Source organism: Oncorhynchus kisutch, unplaced genomic scaffold (genome assembly GCF_002021735.2).
Source record: "Oncorhynchus kisutch isolate 150728-3 unplaced genomic scaffold, Okis_V2 Okis09a-Okis19a_hom, whole genome shotgun sequence".
NCBI classification, from domain to species: Eukaryota; Metazoa; Chordata; class Actinopteri; order Salmoniformes; family Salmonidae; genus Oncorhynchus; species Oncorhynchus kisutch.
This window is the reverse complement of record NW_022261985.1, coordinates 1,671,146-1,694,888: the sequence shown is the minus strand read 5'-3', so window position 1 is coordinate 1,694,888 and position 23,743 is coordinate 1,671,146. Positions and strand designations below refer to the sequence as shown.

The following is a 23,743-nucleotide window of genomic DNA, read 5'->3' as shown; positions in this document are numbered from 1 at the left end:
CTGAAGTTGATCTGAAGTTGATCTGAAGTTGATCTGAAGTTGATCTAGGGTCTAGAGAGGTGATCTAGCAGGATGGATGTTTTGATGGAGGGATGGAGGAATGGATGGTTTGATGGAGGGATGGATGTTTCGATGGAGGGATGGAGGAATGGATAGTTTGATGGAGGGATGGATGTTTCTATGGAGGGATGGAGGAATGGATGGTTTGATGGAGGAATGGATGGTTTGATGGAGGGATGGATGTTTTGATGGAGGGATGGATGTTTAAATGGAGGGATGGATGTTTAAATGGAGGGATGGATGGTTTGATGGAGGGATGGATGTTTTGATGGAGGGATGGATGTTTAAATGGAGGGATGGATGTTTCAATGGAGGGATGGATGGTTTGATGGATGGATGGATGTTTTGATGGAGGGATGGATGTTTTGATGGAGGGATGGATGTTTTGATGGAGGGATGGATGGTTTGATGGATGGATGGATGTTTTGATGGAGGGATGGATGGTTTGATGGAGGGATGGATGTTTGATGGAGGGATGGATGTTTAAATGGAGGGATGGATGGTTTGATGGAGGGATGGATGTTTGATGGAGGGATGGATGTTTTGATGGAGGGATGGATGTTTCAATGGAGGGATGGATGTTTTGATGGAGGGATGGATGTTTAAATGGAGGGATGGATGGTTTGATGGAGGGATGGATGTTTGATGGAGGGATGGATGTTTTGATGGAGGGATGGATGGTTTGATGGAGGGATGGATGTTTGATGGAGGGATGGATGTTTTGATGGAGGGATGGATGTTTTGATGGAGGGATGGATGGTTTGATGGAGGGATGGATGTTTGATGGAGGGATGGATGTTTTGATGGATGGATGTTTTGATGGAGGGATGTTTTGATGGAGGGATGGATGGTTTGATGGAGGGATGGAGGGATGTTTTGATGGAGGGATGGAGGGATGTTTTGATGGAGGGATGGAGGGATGTTTTGATGGAGGGATGGATGTTTTGATAGAGTGATGGAGAGATTCAGAGATGGGGTGAGGGGTTAAGGGGGAGGTGTAGCTCTATCTGGTATCTGTATTTACTAGCTGAGCTAAAACAGACTTGACACACACACACACCTACTGTAGGGAAAGGCAAAAATACAGAGATACTATAAATGCCATCTAAAAATCACAACCTCACCATAGCTAATCTATTGACCTTTTATAACCTCTAAAAGTCTAAGCCGTTTGGGAGGCTGACATATGGAATTGTTTTACGATGGTCATACCACGGATCATTCAGCTATTTGATATTTTAGAACCCCTTTGTAACTCATCCACCGCAGATGAGGAAGGCCGACGTACGCGGAAACCCCTGATATCTCCAGCTTAAACCTTTCTCATTATGTTACTTAGAGTGATGCAGGGGGTGCGTCAACAGACTCTTAAGGATCAGAAATGTTGTCTTTTAAATGTATCTGAAGCGCTGTCTTTGCAGAAGCACCTTTTAATGTCACGTCAGCAAAGCAGATAGAAAATTCCAATTGTCCTGAAATGTAGAGTAGCCTTGAGGCTATGCTCTCCTTCCAGGGACTCCATGACCTGGAATGCATGCACTTTCTCTTCTGAAGTGTGTGTGTGTGTCCTAAAGGGAGAGATTGGTGGAAACAATCATTAACCTTGGATTGCAGACCCAATGTACCTTCATAGACAGTTAATACGTATCCTTTCCCAGACCTGATTACTGGGAGGAACGCTGAAGGTTTCACCAGACAAACTTCTCCTCTTTGAAATGTATTGCTATAGTGCAGGCCGTGACATGTTAATGCAAAGGACACCAGATTTCATGGTCTGGTCACAGAGAACTTGCTGTCTATTAGATTGTAGATTAGGGACCGCACAAAGAAATGCTGACACACACACACAGATGGACACACATATATACAGACACACACAAACATACAAACACACACACACACATACAAACACACACACACACGTGGACACACACATCGACACAGATGCGTACCTACAGGTGGAGATGAGAGCTGGACACAGATGTCTGTTATTACAGATTTTCTTTGGTGTCGCGATCAAACTCAACATGCACACACACACACACACACAGACACACACACACACACAGACACACACACACACACACACACACACACACACACACACACACACACACACACACACACACACACACACACACACACACACACACACACACAGACACACACACACACACACACACACACAGACACACACACACACACACACACACACACACACACACACACACACACACACACACACACACACACACACACCACACACAGACAGACAAAGGAAACAATTAGCTATGGTGTCTTAGCCTAGCTCAGGGATTAATCAGACCTGGTATGTGAGTTCCAGGGCTATGAGTGAGAGAAGGCTTCAGGGCAGGGGGCTCGACTAATCTCTTCCCCAGGATAGGTGTTCTGGTCTGGGGGACCGTGGCAGGCCAGGTATGCCTCAAAGCCGAGGTAGATGCTATGGCTCCCATTCCAGACGACCTTGATTCTGAGGGGATGGTTATGCAGTTTAGACTATATGGAATACAATGACCAGGATCAGGAAGTAGACTTGGGAAAAATCTGGGCCTTAGTTATAGGCTATAACTTTATCTCATAATTTGATCAGGTCACATTGTCAGGAAAAAGACCCATATGGTAGTTAACTGACTGTTATCTACTGAAAGGGATAGGCATGATTCACCATCTGAAATGTCATGGCCCATGATATGATTTCATGAATACTGTGAATATTTTACTATCGTGATGGTTTTCAGTTGCTTAGAGCAGGGTGTTGATTTAGTATATCAGTGTTGTTCGCTGTGAGATGGTGAATGTTCATTGTGCCTAATTGCTTAGCTTGTTTCAAGGGAGCTGTCGACAGTCTCCATAGTAACAACCTTGGTACTGACGTGTTGTAGACAGGAGTATATTCATGGCCATGTGCACAAATAGAAGTCCTGCCATGAAGCCTTGATCACCCAGGTTTCTTACAAAGTGAACATTCGTTAGGGGTCCACATTGTGGTAGCCATGTTCAACTGTGTGAAACATCACACTGACTGTTAGCTACTGAAAGGGATGTGCGTGATTCACCGTCTGAAATGTCATGGCTTTGATATGATTTCGTGAATATTTGACTATCGTGATGGTTCTCAGCTGCTTAGAGGAGGGTGTTGATTCCTGCATGGGAAACAAATGAGTCAGCTGAGTATAGGGATATGTAAGTGTAGCAGATATTATTGTACTCATGAAGATAGAGACCTACCTGAGGCCCTCAGACCGTGAGGATGTCCTCTTTCTGGCCTGACATGCTGACCTGGGATCAGTCTGATTCAACATGTGATAGTGTTGTGTAGAAAACACTCATGTGTGGGCCTTGTTTAACTGTTTCACTTTGTTGCTTTCAGAAAAGAGAGAAGAGTCTGAGCTGAATCTTAATGAGGACGTGGATCTGTCGGAGGAGATCTGAGGAGACGACCAGGAACAGGAGAGAAGAGGAGGAGAAGGAGGGATAAAAGAGGAGGAGGAGGACAGAACATGGGCCATTCCTGTTTGTGGATTTTTCTGCTGTCCCTGTCTCTCTCCCACCAGGCAGTCACTGAACAGGCAGAAGGTATTGGATTTGACCTCTTTCTCCCTCTCCATCCCTCTCTCTGCCTCTCTCTCTCTCCTCCCTCTCTCCATTTCTCTCCTGACCATTCCCTTTCCTCAGCTTTCTCAACATCTCTCACTATCTCTCTCTGTTTCTCTCTCCGTCTCTCTCCCCCTCCTCTCTCTCTCCGTCTCTGTTCCTCCTTATCTATCTCACCATTTCTCTACTTGTTCCACTTATCTCCCTATATCTCACCAAACCTTCCTCTCATTATTTCTTTCCATCCCACCCTCCATCTCGTTCTATGTGTCTCCCCACCACCCACTTACCCTTTCCTTTCTTCTCCTCTCTCCGTCCTGTCCTTCTCCTCTCTCCGTCCTGTCCTTCACCTCCTCTCTCCATCCTCTCCTTCTTCTCCTCTCTCCGTCCTCTCCTCCTTCTCCTCTCTCCGTCCTGTCCTTCTTCTCCTCTCTCCGTCCTGTCCTTCTCCTCTCTCCGTCCTGTCCTTCTCCTCCTCTCTCCATCCTCTCCTTCTTCTCCTCTCTCCGTCCTGTCCTTCTCCTCCTCTCTCCATCCTCTCCCCCTTCTCCTCTCTCCGTCCTGTCCTTCTCCTCCTCTCTCCATCCTGTCCTTCTTCTCCTCTCTCCATCCTGTCCTTCTCCTCTCTCCATCCTGTTCTTCTTCTCCTCTCGCCATCCTGTCCTTCTTCTCCTCTCTCCACCCTGTCCTTCTCCTCTTTCCATCCTGTCCTTCTCCTCTCTACGTCCTCGCCTTCTCTTATCTCCATCCTGTCCTTCTTCTCCTCTCTCCATCCTGTCCTTCTTCTCCTCTCTCCATCCTGTCCTCCTCCTCTCCCCATCCTGTCCTTCTTCTCCTCTCTCCATCCTGTTCCTTCTCTCTCCATCCTGTCCTTCTCCTCTCTCCATCCTGTCCTTCTCCTCTCTCCATCCTGTCCTTCTCCTCTCTCCATCCTGTTCTTCTTCTCCTCTCTCCATCCTGTCCTTCTTCTCCTCTCTCCACCCTGTCCTTCTCCTCTTTCCATCCTGTCCTTCTACTCTCTATGTCCTCGCCTTCTTCTCTTATCTCCATCCTGTCTTTCTTCTCCTCTTTCAGTCCTCTCCTTCTTCTCTTCTCTCCATCCTGTCCTTCTTCTCCTCTCTCCATCCTGTCCTTCTCCTCTCCCCATCCTGTCCTTCTTCTCCTCTCTCCATCCTGTCCTTCTCTCTCCATCCTGTCCTTCTCCTCTCTCCATCCTGTCCTTCTCCTCTCTCCATCCTGTCCTTCTCCTCTCTCCATCCTGTTCTCCTTCTCCTCTCTCCATCCTGTCCTTCTTCTCCTCTCTCCACCCTGTCCTTCTCCTCTTTCCATCCTGTCCTTATCCTCTCTACGTCCTCGCCTTCTTCTCTTATCTCCATCCTGTCCTTCTTCTCCTCTCTCAGTCCTCTCCTTCTTCTCTTCTCTCCATCCTGTCCTTCTTCTCCTCTCTCCATCCTGTCCTTCTCCTCTCCCCATCCTGTCCTTCTTCTCCTCTCTCCATCCTGGATTCTCCTCTCTCCATCCTGTCCTTCTCCTTTCTCCAGCCTATCCTTCTCTTCTCTCCATCCTGTCCTTCTTCTCCTCTCTACATCCTCTCCTTCTTCTCTTCTCTCCATCCTGTCCTTCTCCTCTCTCAGTCCTCTCCTTTTTATCTTCTCTTCATCCTGTTCTTCTTTGCTTCTCTCCATCCTGTCCTTCTTCTCCTCTCTACATCCTCTCCTTCTTCTCTTCTCTCCATCCTGTCCTTCTTCTCCTCTCTCAGTCCTCTCCTTCTTATCTTCTCTCCATCCTGTCCTTCTTCTCCTCTCTCAGTCCTCTCCTTCTTCTCTTCTCTTCATCCTGTTCTTCTTCTCTTCTCTCCATCCTGTCCTTCTTCTCCTCTCTACATCCTCTCCTTCTTCTCTTCTCTCCATCCTGTCCTTCTTCTCTTCTCTCCATCCTGTTCTTCTTCTCCTCTCTCCATCCTGTCTTCTTCTCATGCTCCGTCTATCTGTTTCAGACACAAGTGCTAGACTAAATAATGTCTGTATGTCCAGTATGTCTAGACACCTGGATGGACTAGGTAGGTAGGGCATTCTGAACATCTGGGTGCCTCCTGTTCACCACTATCTGTCAGACTACAGTCCACTGTCAAATCTTGGCCTTAGGTTTGGTACTGTACATCATACCTGTGTCAAATACATATGTCAAATCTGTTCAAATACTTTAGCTGGGCTTCATTTGGTTTGCCCGGTATATCAGAACCAATGGCATAGTCCCAAAAGTGCAAATTCCAAGCTAAATCAAATGCATGCCTGCTAGAGGTTTACTGTACACAGCTTCCGATGTTCTTGGATGCCATGGAAGGTTGAATTAGCCAATCAACTGGCTAAAGATCAACTCTCGGGGTGGAATCTGATTGGCAGCCAGTAATGCATTTTTATTTATTTTTTACTTTCCAACTATTGGAATGAACAATGTTTGTGCAACACCTAACAACCTCGCTGAGAAGATCTGACCTTTCAGTGTAATGGCTAAGGTGCTGAGGTTGAGTCCCGGTCAGGCTTCCCCTTGAATCTGCAGCAGTACTATAATTCTATGCTTACGATGTTTAACTGACAGAAGGCTTTAGACTGGGCTTGATTTAAACACAAACGTCACTGACTCTCATGTTCTGTGAGATTAAATGCATTTAAATATAATTTTTTTACGTTACCTTTTTCCCAAAGTAGAACTTAGATGGTGCAGATGGCATTTTGTCAAATACACCAGCCTGGCTGGCAGCTGTGTTGAAACTAGAGGAACCAACTCAAGACTAAAGCCTGTCTGGAAAGGTACCATTGGAGTAGCAACTGTTGCCATTCTTGGGGCTTGTTCTCTTTTGTCAAAGATTCACACATGGATCCAAGTTATTATGTCCCAATATTAGAATGTAGTGAATAATGAACAGACTGTTGACTGTGTTGTATTGTTAGATGATGATATGTAGCAACTAGGTGGACAACAGTGGACAGGTACTGAACTATAATGACCCTTCACCATGTGTTGTCTAGCAATTCTAGACATGTGGTTCTCACCTGCCAGACACAGTATACAGTCTGGACAATTTATCTTTTCCCCTCTGCTGTCTGTCTGTCTGTCTGTCTGTCTGTCTGTCTGTCTGTCTGTCTGTCTGTCTGTCTGTCTGTCTGTCTGTCTGTCTGTCTGTCTGTCTGTCTGTCTGTCTGTCTGTCTGTCTGTCTGTCTGTCTGTCTGTCTGTCTGTCTGTCTGTCTGTCTGTCTGTCTGTCTGTCTGTCTGTCTGTCTGTCTGTCTGTCTGTCTGTCTGTCTGTCTGTCTGTCTGTCTGTCTGTCTGTCTGTCTGTCTGTCTGTCTGTCTGTCTGTCTGTCTGTCTGTCTGTCTGTCTGTCTGTCGTCTGTCTGTCTGTCTGTCTGTCTGTCTGTCTGTCTGTCTGTCTGTCTGTCTGTCTGTCTGTCTGTCTGTCTGTCTGTCTGTCTGTCTGTCTGTCTGTCTGTCTGTCTGTCTGTCTGTCTGTCTGTCTGTCTGTCTGTCTGTCTGTCTGTCTGTCTGTCTGTCTGTCTGTCTGTCTGTCTGTCTGTCTGTCTGTCTGTCTGTCTGTCTGTCTGTCTGTCTGTCTGTCTGTCTGTCTGTCTGTCTGTCTGTCTGTCTGTCTGTCTGTCCTGTCTGTCTGTCTGTCTGTCTGTCTGTCTGTCTGTCTGTCTGTCTGTCTGTCTGTCTGTCTGTCTGTCTGTCTGTCTGTTCTGTCTGTCTGTCTGTCTGTCTGTCTGTCTGTCTGTCTGTCTGTCTGTCTGTCTGTCTGTCTGTCTGTCTGTCTGTCTGTCTGTCTGTCTGTCTGTCTGTCTGTCTGTCTGTCTGTCTGTCTGTCTGTCTGTCTGTCTGTCTGTCTGTCTGTCTGTCTGTCTGTCTGTCTGTCTGTCTGTCTGTCTGTCTGTCTGTCTGTCTGTCTGTCTGTCTGTCTGTCTGTCTGTCTGTCTGTCTGTCTGTCTGTCTGTCTGTCTGTCTGTCTGTCTGTCTGTCTGTCTGTCTGTCTGTCTGTCTGTCTGTCTGTCTGTCTGTCTGTCTGTCTGTCTGTCTGTCTGTCTGTCTGTCTGTCTCTCTGTCTCTCTGTCTCTCTGTCTCTCTGTCTCTCTGTCTCTCTCTCTCTCTCTCTCTCTCTCCCCCTCTCTCTCCCTCTCTCTCTCTCTCTCTCGGGACAATTTATATTCTTTCCCATCTGTTTGTCTATCCATCTGCCTGTCCGTTCGTCGGTCCGTCCTTAAGTCAGTCTGTCTGTCCATCCATTCATCCTTCAGTCAGTCAGTCTGCCTGTCTGTCTGTCCGTCAATCTGTCCGTCCGTCAATCTGTCCATCCTCGAGTCCATCCATCTGTCTGTCTGTCTGTCAATCAGTCTGTCCGTCAATCGGTCCGTCCGTCAATCTGTCCCTCCGTCAATCTGTCCGTCCGTCAATCGGTCCGTCCGTCAATCGGTCCGTCCGTCAATCGGTCCGTCCGTCAATCTGTCCGTCCGTCAATCTGTCCATCCGTCAATCTGTCTGTCCGTCAATCTGTCCTTGTATTCTCTGCTGTTTCTCTGCTGCTGTGTTCCATAGTTCTCTTCCTCCATTTGGAGGGTAAACAGTTCACACTGACATAACATATTACACTAAACTAATGGAAGAACGTTCCTGTGCCCTGGCGTGGTTTGCTGCCTTTGTGAAGCTTGACTTAGGAACCGTGCTCAGTCATGACTCACACTGTCGTTTCCCATGACCTGTAAAGGTTTTAGCATGCGTCACAGACTCCATTACATGGCGATGTGGCCAGAGGCAGTTTGTCGGTGTAGTCTCCAAAACGGTTCCCTGTGATACTTAGTCTCCTGACTGTAGAATGGAGGATGTAGTTTTGTGAGCAGGAGCAGAATGCTGGTCCGCGGTGAGCCGGGACATATGTCACCCCCGCTGAATCCCGGGATGGCAGCCAAGGAAGGGTAGGATAAAAGAGGAGAGGAAAGCGAGAGAGGACAAGGGGAAAGGAGAGAGGCTGAGTTATCACATAGAGCACAATCACTGGACCGTATCGTCTATTCCCTGTTGTAATCTATTCTGTCACGGTAATACTGGGGCACTGACAGGGACAATGTGTGTGTAGACTGTTCGTGTGTGTGTGTGTGTGTGTGTGTGAAAGAGTGTGTGTGGCTAATATGGCAAGTAATACGGTTCATATTGTGGGTGTGTCCGCCACAAACACACACATTTACATCCATTACCATGCAACAGGTGTGCATCTGTTCCAGTGTGTGTGGTTATGCAAAGAGACCCAACACCTATTCTACCGCCCGGTGTGTGTTTGAGCGGATGCGGGGTCTGGCCCCACTTTAGGCTGTTTATGTTGTTATTCCAAGCCTTCCTCTTCGCTGTACTAAAATGTTACTGCTGGACTGCTCAGAATATTGATGGTCTCAACGCCTCATCTGTGAGCCATTAAACATTCATAGGAGCCTTGTGGTGCGCTGTCTGTGACAGCAGAAGGTTGGCCACGGAAATGTATTACCTTCCGAGGCAGGTAGCCTAGCAGTCAAAAGTGTTGGGCCACTAACCGAAAGATTTCTGGTTCAAATCCGCAAGGTGGAAAAATGTGCTGCTCTGCTCCTGAGCAATGCAGTTAACCCCCAGTACCAACTGCTCTTCAGGCACCGATGACTACGATTAAGGAAGCTCCCTGAACCTCTTCAATTCAGAGGGTTTGGGTTAAATGCAGAAGGTTGTGCAACTGACTAGGTATCCCCTTCCCTATTTAATGGAGGTATACTGCCACCTTGTGGTAGAATGGGGAAACACTGTTTGGAGAGGAGCGGGGTGAAGTTGGCCCGAGATGCTGATTGTGGGTCAGTTTGGCATTTACGCCACTAATGGTTGTTAGCGTCCAATTGGCTCAATCATCCCCCCTCCTCTCCCCTCTAACTATTCCGCAGGTCGTTGCTGTAAATGAGAATGTCCAGGGTGAAACAGATCAGAAACAGATCAGAAACAGATCAGTTGAGTTTCTGGTTTCACAGAGAACGAAACATGAGAGGAACAATAGGTGAAACTAAGCTACATTAAATGAAGGAGGCTTTGGAATTCAGTTTTAATAAAGACACTCTTTTTCTTCTTTGTTTTGTCTTCTCTTGTGAAATGAACAGGTGCCAACACTCAGTTAATCTGGCCTTTATTGTTCCCCGAGGCTGAGAGAAATCCCACTCAACTAAAAGATGCAATGGAAAGGATGCAGAGACGCACATCTTCTCATGCTGAATACAGACTGATATACAGACATCCCTGCAGGAAATCTGCAGTCCTCCAACCCGAATTCTGGGAAATGGAATGGAGTCTTGCAACACTAAACCACTAAACCAGTCATATATCTGCTCTCCCCCCAGCATGTCGGACGGCGGAGCCTGCAGACCTGGTGTTCTTGGTGGATGAGTCGTGGGGCGTGGGCCAGACCAGCTTCTCCAGGGTTAAGGACTTCATCTCGGCCATCATGAATTCCTTTCAGGACAGCGTGGTGGGGTCCGAAGGCATCCGCTTTGGAGTCACCGTCTACGGAGATATACCCAGGTCTATATGGCTATAGGTCTGCCGGGTTGGGCAATGTTATCCGCAAAGGTTACTTAGGAGCATTTCTGGATTTGCATAAACATTCCTTTACCCCCCTCCAGGGGTAAGAAATCTGGCCCTGCAGGCTTTTGGTACACCTAATTTAACTAATTAACTAGTCATAGTCTTCAATCAGACAATAATTGGTTTTACTGCTTTGTCTTTGTCTAAAACATCTTCAGTGAATTCCTAAAGATATTTTCCTAACTTCACTCCAGAGTTGCAAAGAAGCTCAGGGACTTTTGCTCTGTCTGTATTAGGCCCTGTTAGGATCCATAGAGCCTCGCTGCTGATCAGTATAGACAGGCTGATCAACCCAGGAATGACTCTTCTGCTTTCTCTCTCTCTCTCTCTCTCTCTCTCTGTCTTCAGGATGCGTATCGCCCTGACAGACTACAGTAGTCTTGAGGAGGTCCTGAGGGCAGTAAAGGACCTCCCGTTTGAAGGCGGGGCCAGTCGAACGGGCGACGCCCTCCAGTTCCTGGTGGATTATGTCTTCAGTGCGGCTATCACCAGGGACAATACCCCCAAGGTTAACTACTGTGCATCTCAGGAGATTGCTATATGTGGTTCCTGGGATGTTAAACACATCTCCAGGCATTGTGAGATCTGATAGTTAGAAACCACAGGAGGTTGGTGGCACCTTTATTTGGGAGAACTGGCTCGTGGTAGTGACTGGAGTGGAATCAGTGGAATGGTATCAAATACATCAAACAAATGCTTCCCAGTTGATTGATACCATTCCATCTGCTCCGTTCCGGACATTATTTTGAGCCGTTTCCCCTCAGCAGCTGTTAGCAACTGCACTTCTCCTTGAAGTGTTACACTGCACTATCCCAGCTGCACCTGGGATAACATGTCAGTCATTGAGATTCTTCACAGCCCTGCAAGTCACACACACACACACACACACACACACACACACACACACACACACACACACACACACACACACTGCAAGTCATGCTGAACCACAGCTGATGTGGCAGAGAGAGAGAGCAGGATTAGGCTGACATATTTGATTTCACCACTCAGAAGGCTGAGCACACACACCATAGCCACATCAGGTGCATATTGATGTGCTCTCACCCCCTCCTCCCCCTTACCCTCTCCCCCCACCCCCATCAATTGGGGCCTTAACTTTCGACGAACTGCAGTGAATTTTTCATAATGGGGAATTATCATTCCGCAGGGTTTTAAGTTTCACACTGCGTTATTGCATTATGCATTTATGAGTTAAAACATGTCAAATATCTCTAAGGACAGGGCTTGTTTTTAGAATGCATGGAAATGTGGTATTTCCAATGAAGGCAAGTGTGCTCCCTACGAAGGAAGATCTAGTTAATCTAGTAGAGCGGGTCTAGTTTGTCTAGTTCTATGCAATTGTGTGTCGCTATTGGAAAGACCCTTGCAGTAAATACAGATTGTAGTTCTATATTCTGGTAGATCTGTAACATAGAGCTAGTTTGATTAGATTTCCCATGTTTGCAGATTGCTGTCCTGATCACAAACGGCCGTTCGGATGACCAGGTGGATGGGCCGGCCAAGGCTGTCACAGACAATGGAATCTCTATCTATGCAGTGGGTGAGTCTGGAACGCTGTGATTATATATTCATACCACATCCCTGCAGCGTCCTGGAGATTCTATCCAGCTTACCTATCCGCTGTGCCTTAGGTGAAAAATGAATGTGGTATTCATGGTATATCATTGAAGTGTGTGTGCTTGTGCCTGCGTGCATTTGCAAGTGTGTGATTATGTGTGTGTTGAGCCTACGTGTGTGATTATGTGTGTGTTGAGCCTACGTGTGTGATTATGTGTGTGTTGAGCCTACGTGTGTGATTATGTGTGTGTTGAGCCTACGTGTGTGATTGTGTGTGTGTTGAGCCTACGTGTGTGATTATGTGTGTGTTGAGCCTACGTGTGTGATTATGTGTGTGTTGAGCCTACGTGTGTGATTATGTGTGTGTTGAGCCTACGTGTGTACATCTGTGTATCAGTCACTGTGTGTTTTAAGTACTGCATATTGCTTACACATCATGCACTCCATGACCTATCTACCCATGTGTGACTGCATACAGTACATAGACATACAGTACATATACATACAGTACATAGACATACAGTACATAGACATTTAGTACATAGACATTTAGTACATAGACATACAGTACATAGACATACAGTACATAGACATTTAGTACATAGACATTTAGTACATAGACATACAGTACATAGACATTTAGTACATAGACATTTAGTACATAGACATTTAGTACATATACATACAGTACATATACATACAGTACATAGACATTTAGTACATAGACATTTAGTACATAGACATTTAGTACATATACATACAGTACATATACATACAGTACATAGACATACAGTACATAGACATACAGTACATAGACATACAGTACATAGACATACAGTACATAGACATACATATACATAGAGTACATAGACATACAGTACATAGACATACAGTACATAGACATACAGTACATAGACATACAGTACATATACATAGAGTACATAGACATACAGTACATAGACATTTAGTACATAGACATACAGTACATAGACATACAGTACATATACATAGAGTACATAGACATACAGTACATAGACATACAGTACATAGACATACAGTACATAGACATACAGTACATAGACATTTAGTACATAGACATACAGTACATAGACATTTAGTACATAGACATTTAGTACATAGACATACAGTACATAGACATACATATACATAGAGTACATAGACATACAGTACATAGACATTTAGTACATAGACATACAGTACATAGACATACAGTACATATACATAGAGTACATATACATACAGTACATAGACATACAGTACATAGACATACAGTACATAGACATACAGTACATAGACATTTAGTACATAGACATACAGTACATAGACATTTAGTACATAGACATTTAGTACATAGACATACAGTACATAGACATACAGTACATAGACATACAGTACATAGACATGCAGTACATATACATACAGTACATAGACATTTAGTACATAGACATACAGTACATAGACATACAGTACATAGACATTTAGTACATAGACATACAGTACATAGACATACAGTACATAGACATTTAGTACATATACATAGAGTACATAGACATACAGTACATAGACATTTAGTACATAGACATACAGTACATAGACATACAGTACATAGACATTTAGTACATAGACATTTAGTACATAGACATTTAGTACATAGACATTTAGTACATAGACATACAGTACATAGACATACAGTACATAGACATTTAGTGCATAGACATACAGTACATAGACATACATATACATAGAGTACATAGACATACAGTACATAGACATACAGTACATAGACATTTAGTACATAGACATACAGTACATAGACATTTAGTACATAGACATTTAGTACATAGACATACAGTACATAGACATACAGTACATAGACATACAGTACATAGACATACAGTACATAGACATGCAGTACATATACATACAGTACATAGACATTTAGTACATAGACATACAGTACATAGACATACAGTACATAGACATTTAGTACATAGACATACAGTACATAGACATACAGTACATAGACATACAGTACATAGACATACAGTACATAGACATACAGTACATAGACATGCAGTACATAGACATACAGTACATAGACATTTAGTACATATACATAGAGTACATATACATACAGTACATAGACATGCAGTACATATACATACAGTACATATACATACATTGACATGTGCAGTGAGAGTGTCTCTGCTCTCCTCAGCCCAGAGACAGGAAATAATTACAGCTCATTAGCCAGTGGTGAGCTAATTACAATGCTTTTTCATCAGCCCCCCCCCCCTGACACGGAGGCCGGGTCCTGGCATTCATCATCCCCATAGAGGGAAGCATCAGTCTGATCAGCTAGCTCCTCTCTGTCTCTCACAGCTGGACAGAGCCAGCTAACACAGGCACTACACAGTTCACTACACAGTACACTACACCACCAGAGCAGGGGGGGGGGGGGGGGGGGGGTGATCAGTCAGCGCCTTATGATGTGTCTGTCTGTGGCGGGGGGGGGGGGTTGTTATCTGTGTGTGGGGATAGGGGGATTGTATGTGTGTGTGTCTGTGTGTGTGCGTGTGTTGACATGTGAGCGTGTGTGGACATGTGTGTGTGTGTGAACATGTGAGCGTGTGTTGACATGTGAGCGTGTGTGTCTCAGGATATATCTCCATCTCAACACATTGCGTGAGCTCCATCACTCTAAACCCCTTGACACTCTAACAGTATGAGCAGAACATTGTGTCTCTCTAATCGCATTTGGAATGGAACAAGATTCACTTAATGCCCTGTACAGTACTTTGTCATGACAAATGGACACTATGATAGATCAATGCTAACTAATGAACAAAATGAATAGATAGATATACTAGATAGGAGCAACTAGGACAGAATGGATGAACTCTCTCTAGTAGTTCTGAAAACAGATTTCTTTGCATTGCTGAATGCTATTTTGGTGCCATATTGGGTGTACTGAAAAAATCATTTTTACAACTATGTCCATTCTAGCTTTTATAGGTAGGTAGCCTAGTGGTTAGAGCGTTGGACCAGTAACCAGCAGGTAGCCTAGTGGTTAGAGCGTTGGACCAGTAACCAGCAGGTAGCCTAGTGGTTAGAGCGTTGGACCAGTAACCAGCAGGTAGCCTAGTGGTTAGAGCGTTGGACCAGTAACCAGCAGGTAGCCTAGTGGTTAGAGCGTTGGACCAGTAACCAGCAGGTAGCCTAGTGGTTAGAGCGTTGGACCAGTAACCAGCAGGTAGCCTAGTGGTTAGAGCGTTGGACCAGTAACCAGCAGGTAGCCTAGTGGTTAGAGCGTTGGACCAGTAACCAGCAGGTAGCCTAGTGGTTAGAGCGTTGGACCAGTAACCAGCAGGTAGCCTAGTGGTTAGAGCGTTGGACCAGTAACCGAAAGGTTGCTGGATCGAATCCCCGAGCTCACAAGGTAAAAAGATGTTGTTCTGCACCTGAACAAGGCAGTCCATCCTTCTTTCTCTCTCCCTCCATCCTTCTCTCTCTGTCTTTCTCTCCCACTTTTCTCTCTTGTTCTTAACTTATTTGCCTAGTTAAATAAAGGTTAAATAAATAAAAAATGTAAATGCTTCTCCTAGGGGTGAGAGGAGCTGACGAATCAGAGCTGCGCAGGATTGTGACTGAGCCCCACGAGGAACACCTGTTGCTAGCCGCTGACTTCTCTCTCCTGGATGCTCTCCTGCCCAAACTGTCCCGAAGAATCTGTTTCACCGCCTCTGAACCCCCACGGCCCGTCAAACACACCCCGGCCGGTGAGAATTAGTTCCAACCATTGATCCAGGATCGGATTGCTCACCTCCAATCGTAAACCCTAACCATTAGAGGGGTGAAAAGAATCTGATCCTTTATCAGTGGTTGAGGGCAACTTCAAAAGTACCTTCTCCTGAGATGTTCTGCTATGCAGGTATCTTTGTGTAGTGTGGCTAGATGTCAGCTGTACTGCCCATGGTTATTGTATATGTGTATATATTTAAACATGTTATTGTGTTTAGTGGTCTCTGGTACATACTTTGTATGTTCTTTGTTCTTGAACCCCTTTATGTTTCAATCTCAATCTCTCCCTCTCTCTCTCCCTCCATCCTTTTCTCCCTGTCTTTCTCTCTCCCTCCATCCTTTTCTCCCTGTCTTTCTCTCCCTCCATCCTTTTCTCCCTGTCTTTCTCTCCCTCCCTCCTTTTCTCCCTGTCTTTCTCTCTCCCTCCATCCTTTTCTCCCTGTCTTTCTCTCTCCCTCCATCCTTTTCTCCCTGTCTTTCTCTCCCTCCATCCTTTTCTCCCTCTCTTTCTCTCTCCCTCCATCCTTCTCTCTCTCCCTCCATCCTTTTCTCCCTGTCTTTCTCTCCCTCCCTCCTTTTCTCCCTGTCTTTCTCTCTACCTCCATCATTTTCTCCCTGTCTTTCTCTCTCCCTCCATCCTTTTCTCCCTGTCTTTCTCTCCCTCCATCCTTTTCTCCCTGTCTTTCTCTCTCACTCCATCCTTTTCTCCCTGTCTTTCTCTCTCCCTCCATCCTTTCTCCCTCTCTTTCTCTCTCCCTCCATCCTTCTCTCTCCCCTCCATCATTTTCTCCCTGTCTTTCTCTCTACCTCCATCCTTTTCTCCCTGTCTTTCTCTACCCCTCCATCCTTCTCTCTCTGTCTTTCTCTCCCCCTCCATCTTTCTCTCTCTTTTTTCTCTCTTCCTCGATCCTTTTCTCCCTCTCTTTCTCTCTTCCTCGATCCTTTTCTCCCTGTCTTTCTCTCTACCTCCATCCTTTTCTCCCTGTCTTTCTCTCCCTCCATCCTTTTCTCCCTCTCTTTCTCTCTCCCTCCATCCTTCTCTCTCTCCCTCCATCCTTTTCTCCCTGTCTTTCTCTCCCTCATCCTTTTCTCCCTCTCTTTCTCTCTCCCTCCATCCTTCTCTCTCTCCCTCCATCCTTTTCTCCCTGTCTTTCTCTCCCTCCATCCTTTTCTCCCTCTCTTTCTCTCTCCCTCCATCCTTCTCTCTCTCCCTCCATCCTTTTCTCCCTGTCTTTCGCTCCCTCCATCCTTTTCTCCCTGTCTTTCTCTCCCCTCCATCCTTTTCTCCCTGTCTTTCTCTCCCTCCATCCTTTTCTCCCTGTCTTTCTCTCTCTACCTCCATCCTTTTCTCCCTGTCTTTCTCTCTACCTCCATCCTTTTCTCCCTGTCTTTCTCTCTACCTCCATCCTTTTCTCCCTGTCTTTCTCTCCCCTCCATCCTTTTCTCCCTGTCTTTCTCTCTACCTCCATCCTTTTCTCCCTGTCTTTCTCTCCCCTCCATCATTTTCTCCCTGTCTTTCTCTCTACCTCCATCCTTTTCTCCCTGTCTTTCTCTACCCCTCCATCCTTCTCTCTCTGTCTTTCTCTCCCCCTCCATCTTTCTCTCTCTTTTTTCTCTCTTCCTCCATCCTTATCTCTCTGTCTTTCTCTCCCCCTCCATCTTTCTCTCCCTGTCTTTCTCTCCCCTCCATCCTTTTCTCCCTGTCTTTCTCTCTACCTCCATCCTTTTCTCCCTGTCTTTCTCTCTACCTCCATCCTTTTCTCCCTGTCTTTCTCTCCCTCCATCCTTTTCTCCCTGTCTTTCTCTCCCTCCATCCTTTTCTCCCTGTCTTTCTCTCCCCTCCATCCTTTTCTCCCTGTCTTTCTCTCCCTCCATCCTTCTCTTTCTGTTTTTCTTTCCCCCTCCATCCTTCTTTCTCTTCACCTCCCCCTTCTCTCTGTCTTTCTCTCCACTTCCCCCTTCTCTCTGTCTTTCTATACCCCTCCATCCTTCTCTCTCTGTCTTTCTCTCCACCTCCATCCTTCTCTCTCTGTCTTTCTCTACCCCTCCATCCTTCTCTCTGTCTTTCCCCCCTTCTCTCTGTCTTTCTCTCCAACTCGATCCTTCTATCTCTGTCTTTCTCTCCCCCTTTTCTCTGTCTTTCTATACCCCTCCATCCTTCTCTCTCTGTCTTTCTCTCCACCTCCATCCTTCTCTCTCTGTCTTTCTCTACCCCTCCATCCTTCTCTCTGTCTTTCCCCCCTTCTCTCTGTCTTTCTCTCCAACTCGATCCTTCTATCTCTGTCTTTCTCTCCCCCTTTTCTCTGTCTTTTTCTCTCTCCCTCCATCCTTCTCTGTCTTTTTCTCCCCTCCCCCTTCTCTCTCGCTGTCTTTTTCTCCACCTCCATCCTCCATCGTACTCTTCTTATTCGTCACTCCCGTTTCTCTCCATCCACCTCTTCTTCCTCTCCCCATCTTTCTATCTCCCCTCACTCACCCCATCCTTCTCTCTCCCCTCCCCATCTTTCTATCTCCCCTCCCTCACCCCATCCTTCTATCTCCTCTCCCCATCTTTCTATCTCCCCTCCCTCACCCCATCCTTCTCTCTCCCCTCCCTCACCCCATCCTTCTATCTCCCCTCCCTCACCCCATCCTTCTATCTCCTCTCCCCATCTTTCTATCTCCCCTCCCCATCTTTCTCTCTCCCCTCCCTCACCCCATCCTTCTCTCTCCCCTCCCTCACCCCATCCTTCTCTCTCCCCTCCCTCACCCCATCCTTCTATCTCCCCTCCCTCACCCCATCCTTCTCTCTTCTCTCTCCTCTCTCCTCTCCCCATCCTTATACCTCCCCTCCCTCACCCCATCCTTCTCTCTCCTCTCCCCATCTTTCTATCTCCCCTCCCTCACCCCATCCTTCTCTCTCTCCTCTCCCCCATCTTTCCCCCACCCATCCTTCTACCTCCCCTCCCTCACCCCATCCTTCTCTCTCTCCTCTCCCCCATCTTTCCCCCCCCCATTCTTCTACCTCCCCTCCCTCACCCCATCCTTCTCTCTCTCCTCTCGCCCATCTTTCCCCCACCCATACTTCTACCTCCCCTCCCTCACCCCATCCTTCTCTCTCCTCTCCCCCATATTTCCCTCACCCATCCTTCTACCTCCCCTCCCTCACCCCATCCTTCTCTCTCTCCTCTCCCCCATCTTTCCCCCACCCATCCTTCTACCTCCCCTCCCTCACCCCATCCTTCTCTCTCTCCTCTCCCCCATCTTTCCCCCACCCATCCTTGTATCTCCCTCCCTCCCTCCATCCTTCCCTCCATCTCCCTCCCCAGTGGAGGAGCGTGTGGTGGGTCCCCGGGACCTCCAAGTGAGTGAGCTAGCCTACAGTAGTCTGAGGCTGACCTGGAGCCAGGCTACGGGGGATGTCACCGGCTACCGCCTCCTGGTCACCCCCCTCAGTCCCAAGGGACAGCTGCTGCCCAGCCTGCAGACACAGGTGAAGGGGAGGAGGGGTGTTGAGAGGTTGAGAGGTTGTGGTAATAATGGTGGCTAAATGCTGAATGCCATCTCAGACGATGGGCTAAAATAGGATATTAGGAGTCAAACCACCTGGATAAAGTGCCTGGAATTGAATTGAATCAGGAATTGAATTGAAAACACTTTCTGAATTGGAAACTGAATTGACTCAAAATCTTGTTGGGAGGGTAAGGAGGGAGCTGAGATAGGTGAACCTTGATAGGGAGGTGGAAGGTGGGTAAGGTGGCACGGGGATGGGATGTGAGAGGTGAAGGGATATTGGGCCCAGGACCAGATGGTGCTGAGTACAGACACAGAGACTGACCACAGCAGGATACTGATAGATAGAGGTGTGTGTGTGTGTGCGTGTGCGTGTGCGTGTGGCTAGTATGCAGTGAGGGAAAATAAGAAAGCAATATCACAATGACCTTGAGCTTTACAATATACTGTAATGTACTGTAATGAAATGTACTGTAATGTACTGTACACTACTCTATTTGTTGGAGAGTGTGTGAGTGTTCAGTTTTTGTGCATCTGTACAGAACATTTGCTGACGCTTCTGAACTATATTGTGACACTCACATTCTTAGTCTTTGTTTTGGATAGTTTGGTGTGTGTGTGCGCGCGTACGTGCGTGTTTTGTCTTCGTCTCGCAGGCATGGAATCTTTCCCCATTGTGTTTATTCTCTGTGATTTTCTACAGCCTTGCCAGAGCCACAGGGCACAGCACTGGATTCTCAGAGTGGGTTGTATGCGTGTCCTTGCTATGACACTGGTGTAGAACTCTGGAAAAATATATTTTAGTATCCTCTAACAGAACCATTCCTGCAGGTACAATCAAGCTATGCGGCATTACATAACTTGTGTATTGGGTGGTGAAGTCACAGAGGAGAGGATGGATGCAATGGGTTTGAGATGTACTTGAAAGAGTACTGTGGAATAGAAAAGTGTTTTCTAACCCTAACATTACAAAAATGTGTTTTATTGTCACATACACTGGATAGAGGCAGTGAAATGTGTTGTTTTACAGGGTCAGTCATAGTTGTATGTGCCCAGAGTAGAGTGATTCTAGTGATGATACACTGAGTGGTGAAAGACTTGTGTAGAATGATTACAGAGTAGAGTGATTCTAGTGATGATACACTGAGTGGTGAAAGACTGGTGTAGAATGTTACAGAGTAGAGTTATTCTAGTGATGATACACTGAGTGGTGAAAGACTGGTGTAGAATGATTACAGAGTAGAGTGATTCTAGTGATGATACACTGAGTGAGGAAAGACTGGTGTAGAATGATTACAGAGTAGAGTGATGATACACTGAGTGATGAAAGACTGGTGTAGAATGATTACAGAGTAGAGTGATTCTAGCGATGATACACTGAGTGAGGAAAGACTGGTGTAGAATGATTACAGAGTAGAGTGATGATACACTGAGTGATGAAAGACTGGTGTAGAATGATTACAGAGTAGAGTGATTCTAGTGATGATACACTGAGTGGTGAAAGACTGGTGTAGAATGATTACAGAGTAGAGTTATTCTAGTGATGATACACTGAGTGAGGAAAGACTGGTGTAGAATGATTACAGAGTAGAGTGATTCTAGTGATGATACACTGAGTGAGGAAAGACTGGTGTAGAATGATTACAGAGTAGAGTGATTCTAGTGATGATACACTGAGTGATGAAAGACTGGTGTAGAATGATTACAGAGTAGAGTGATTCTAGTGATGATACACTGAGTGATGAAAGACTGGTGTAGAATGATTACAGAGTAGAGTGATTCTAGTGATGATACACTGAGTGATGAAAGACTGGTGTAGAATGATTACAGAGTAGAGTGATTCTAGTGATGGTACAATTTCTGAATACACACATGCACGAGCACACATCCACACAAAACCATCCCCACAAACACCCTTACCAATTTCACTGAAACCTCTCCCTCTCTCCCTGTCCCTGTCCCTGTTCCTGACCCATTCCCTCTCCCTCTCCCGGTCTCTCTCCATGTCCTTCACCCACTCCTTGTCCCCGTCCTTGACCCTGTCCTTTCCTTGTCCCTCTACCTGTCCCTTTTTCTCTACCGCTCCCTGTCTCTCTCTCTCTCTCCCGCTCCTTGTCCTTTTCCTTGTCCCTGTCCCTCTCTCTCTCCCGCTCCCTCTCCTTGTCCTACTCCCTGTCCCTCTCTCTCTCCCGCTCCCTCGCCTTGTCCTACTCCCTGTCCATGTCCTTCTCTCTGTTCCTTTCCCTGTCTCTCTCTCTCCCTCTCCCTATGCTTCTCCCTATTTCTGTCGCTCTCCTTGTCCCGCTCCCTCTCCCTCTTTCTCTCCCTGGCCCTGTCCTTCTCCCTGTCCCTCTCTCTCTCCCTATCCCCTCCCTATCCTTCTCCCTGTCTCTGTCCCTCTCCTTGTCCTACTCCCTGTCCCTCTCTCTCTCCCTATCCCTCTCCTTCTCCCTCTCCTTCTCCCTGTCCCTCTCCCTGGCCCTGTCATTCTCCCTGTCCCTCTCTCTCTCCCTATCCCCTCCCTATCCTTCTCCCTGTCTCTGTCCCTCTCCTTGTCCTACTCCCTGTCCCTCTCTCTCTCCCTATCCCTCTCCTTCTCCCTGTGCCTCTCCCTGGCCCTGTCCTTCTCCCTGTCCCTCTCTCTCTCCCTATCCCCTCCCTATCCTTCTCCCTGTTCCTGTCCCTCTCCTTGTCCTGCTCCCTGTCCCTCTTTCTCTCCTATTCCCTCTCCCCATCCCTATCCTTCTCCCTGTCCCTCCCCCTGTCCCTGTCCTTCATCCTGTCCCTCTCTCTCTCCCTATCCCTCTCCTTCTCCCTGTCCCTCTCCCTGGCCCTTTCCTTCTACCTGTCCCTCTCTCTCTCCTACTCCCTCTCCTACTCCCTCTCCCTATCCTTCTCCTTGACCCTGTCCCTCTCCTTGTCCTTCTACCTGTCCCTCTTTCTCTCCTACTCCCTCTCCCTATCCCCTCCCTATCCTTCTCCCTGTCTCTGTCCCTCTCCTTGTCCTACTCCCTGTCCCTCTCTCTCTCCCTATCCCTCTCCTTCTCCCTGTGCCTCTCCCTGGCCCTGTCCTTCTCCCTGTCCCTCTCTCTCTCCCTATCCCCTCCCTATCCTTCTCCCTGTTCCTGTCCTTCATCCTGTCCCTCTCTCTCTCCCTATCCCTATCCTTCTCCCTGTCCCTCTCTCTCTCCCTATCCCCTCCCTATCCTTCTCCCTGTTCCTGTCCCTCTCCTTGTCCTGCTCCCTGTCCCTCTCGCTCTCCTACTCCCTCTCCCCATCCCTATCCTTCTCCCTGTCCCTCCCCCTGTCCCTGTCCTTCATCCTGTCCCTCTCTCTCTCCCCATCCCTCTCCTTCTCCCTGTCCCTCCCCCTGTCCCTGTCCTTCATCCTGTCCCTCTCTCTCTCTCCCTATCCCTCTCCTTCTCCCTGTCCCTCCCCCTCCCCCTGTCCTACTCCCTGTCCCTCTCTCTCTCCCTATCCCTCTCCTTCTCCCTGTGCCTCTCCCTGGCCCTGTCCTTCTCCCTGTCCCTCTCTCTCTCCCTATCCCCTCCCTGTCCTTCTCCCTGTCCCTCTCTCTCTCCCTATCCCCTCCCTATCCTTCTCCCTGTTCCTGTCCCTCTCCTTGTCCTTCTCCCTGTCCCTCTCTCTCTCCCTATCCCCTCCCTATCCTTCTCCCTGTTCCTGTCCCTCTCCTTGTCCTGCTCCCTGTCCCTATCTCTCCTACTCCCTCTCCCCATCCCTATCCTTCTCCCTGTCCCTCTCCCTGTCCCTGTCCTTCTGCCTGTCCCTCTCTATCTCCCTCTCCTTCTCCCTGTCCCTCCCCCTGTCCCTGTCCTTCATCCTGTCCCTCTCTCTCTCCCTATCCCTCTCCTTCTCCCTGTCCCTCTCCCTGGCCCTTTCCTTCTACCTGTCCCTCTCTCTCTCTCCCTATCCCTCTCCTTCTCCCTGTGCCTCTCCCTGGCCCTGTCCTTCTCCCTGTCCCTCTCTCTCTCCTACTCCCTCTCCTTATCCCTCTCCCTATCCTTCTCCTTGTCCTTCTCCCTGTCCCTTTCTCTCTCCTACTCCCTCTCCTTATCCCTCTCCCTCTCCCTATACTTCTCCTTGTCCTTGTCCCTGTCCCTCTCCTTGTCCTTCTACCTGTCCCTCTCTCTCTCCTACTCCCTCTCCTTATCCCTCTCCCTATCCTTCTCCTTGTCCCTGTCCTTCTCCTTGTGCCGCTCCCTGCTCCTCTCTCTCTCCTTGTCCTGTGTGTGTCGTATCAGACTGATCTGAAAGGTGATGAGAGGACATCTCTAGTGACAGAGCTGACTCCTAAGACAGAGTACTCTCTGACTGTCTACGCCATCTACCCTGGCCTCATTGGAGACTCTGCCACCATCATTACACAGACACGTGGGTTACAGAGGCACTAACATCAACAATCCCACACACAGACATGCACCCACGCTAACACACGAGCGTGTTCACACATAGTAGCGCACACAGGTAAATATTGTTAAGCATATACTCAAACAAACACCAGCTGAACACACTCACA

The 23,743-nt window shown here is 47.3% G+C and overlaps 1 protein-coding gene across 3 annotated transcripts in view; it reads left to right on the top strand.

The window, feature by feature from the left end:
* The window catches only part of col7a1l (collagen type VII alpha 1-like), a 95,128-nt gene that overhangs the window by 3,081 nt on the left and 68,304 nt on the right, over positions 1-23,743 (top strand). For all 3 annotated transcript variants that reach the window (XM_031815335.1, XM_031815334.1, XM_031815336.1), the window contains exons 2-8: positions 3,452-3,657; positions 10,071-10,251; positions 10,663-10,822; positions 11,782-11,875; positions 15,519-15,692; positions 19,023-19,186; positions 23,469-23,598. In XM_031815335.1, the coding sequence (XP_031671195.1) occupies positions 3,582-3,657; positions 10,071-10,251; positions 10,663-10,822; positions 11,782-11,875; positions 15,519-15,692; positions 19,023-19,186; positions 23,469-23,598 (979 nt within the window). In that variant the 5' untranslated portion in view covers positions 3,452-3,581. The remainder of the gene's footprint in view (positions 1-3,451; positions 3,658-10,070; positions 10,252-10,662; positions 10,823-11,781; positions 11,876-15,518; positions 15,693-19,022; positions 19,187-23,468; positions 23,599-23,743) is intronic.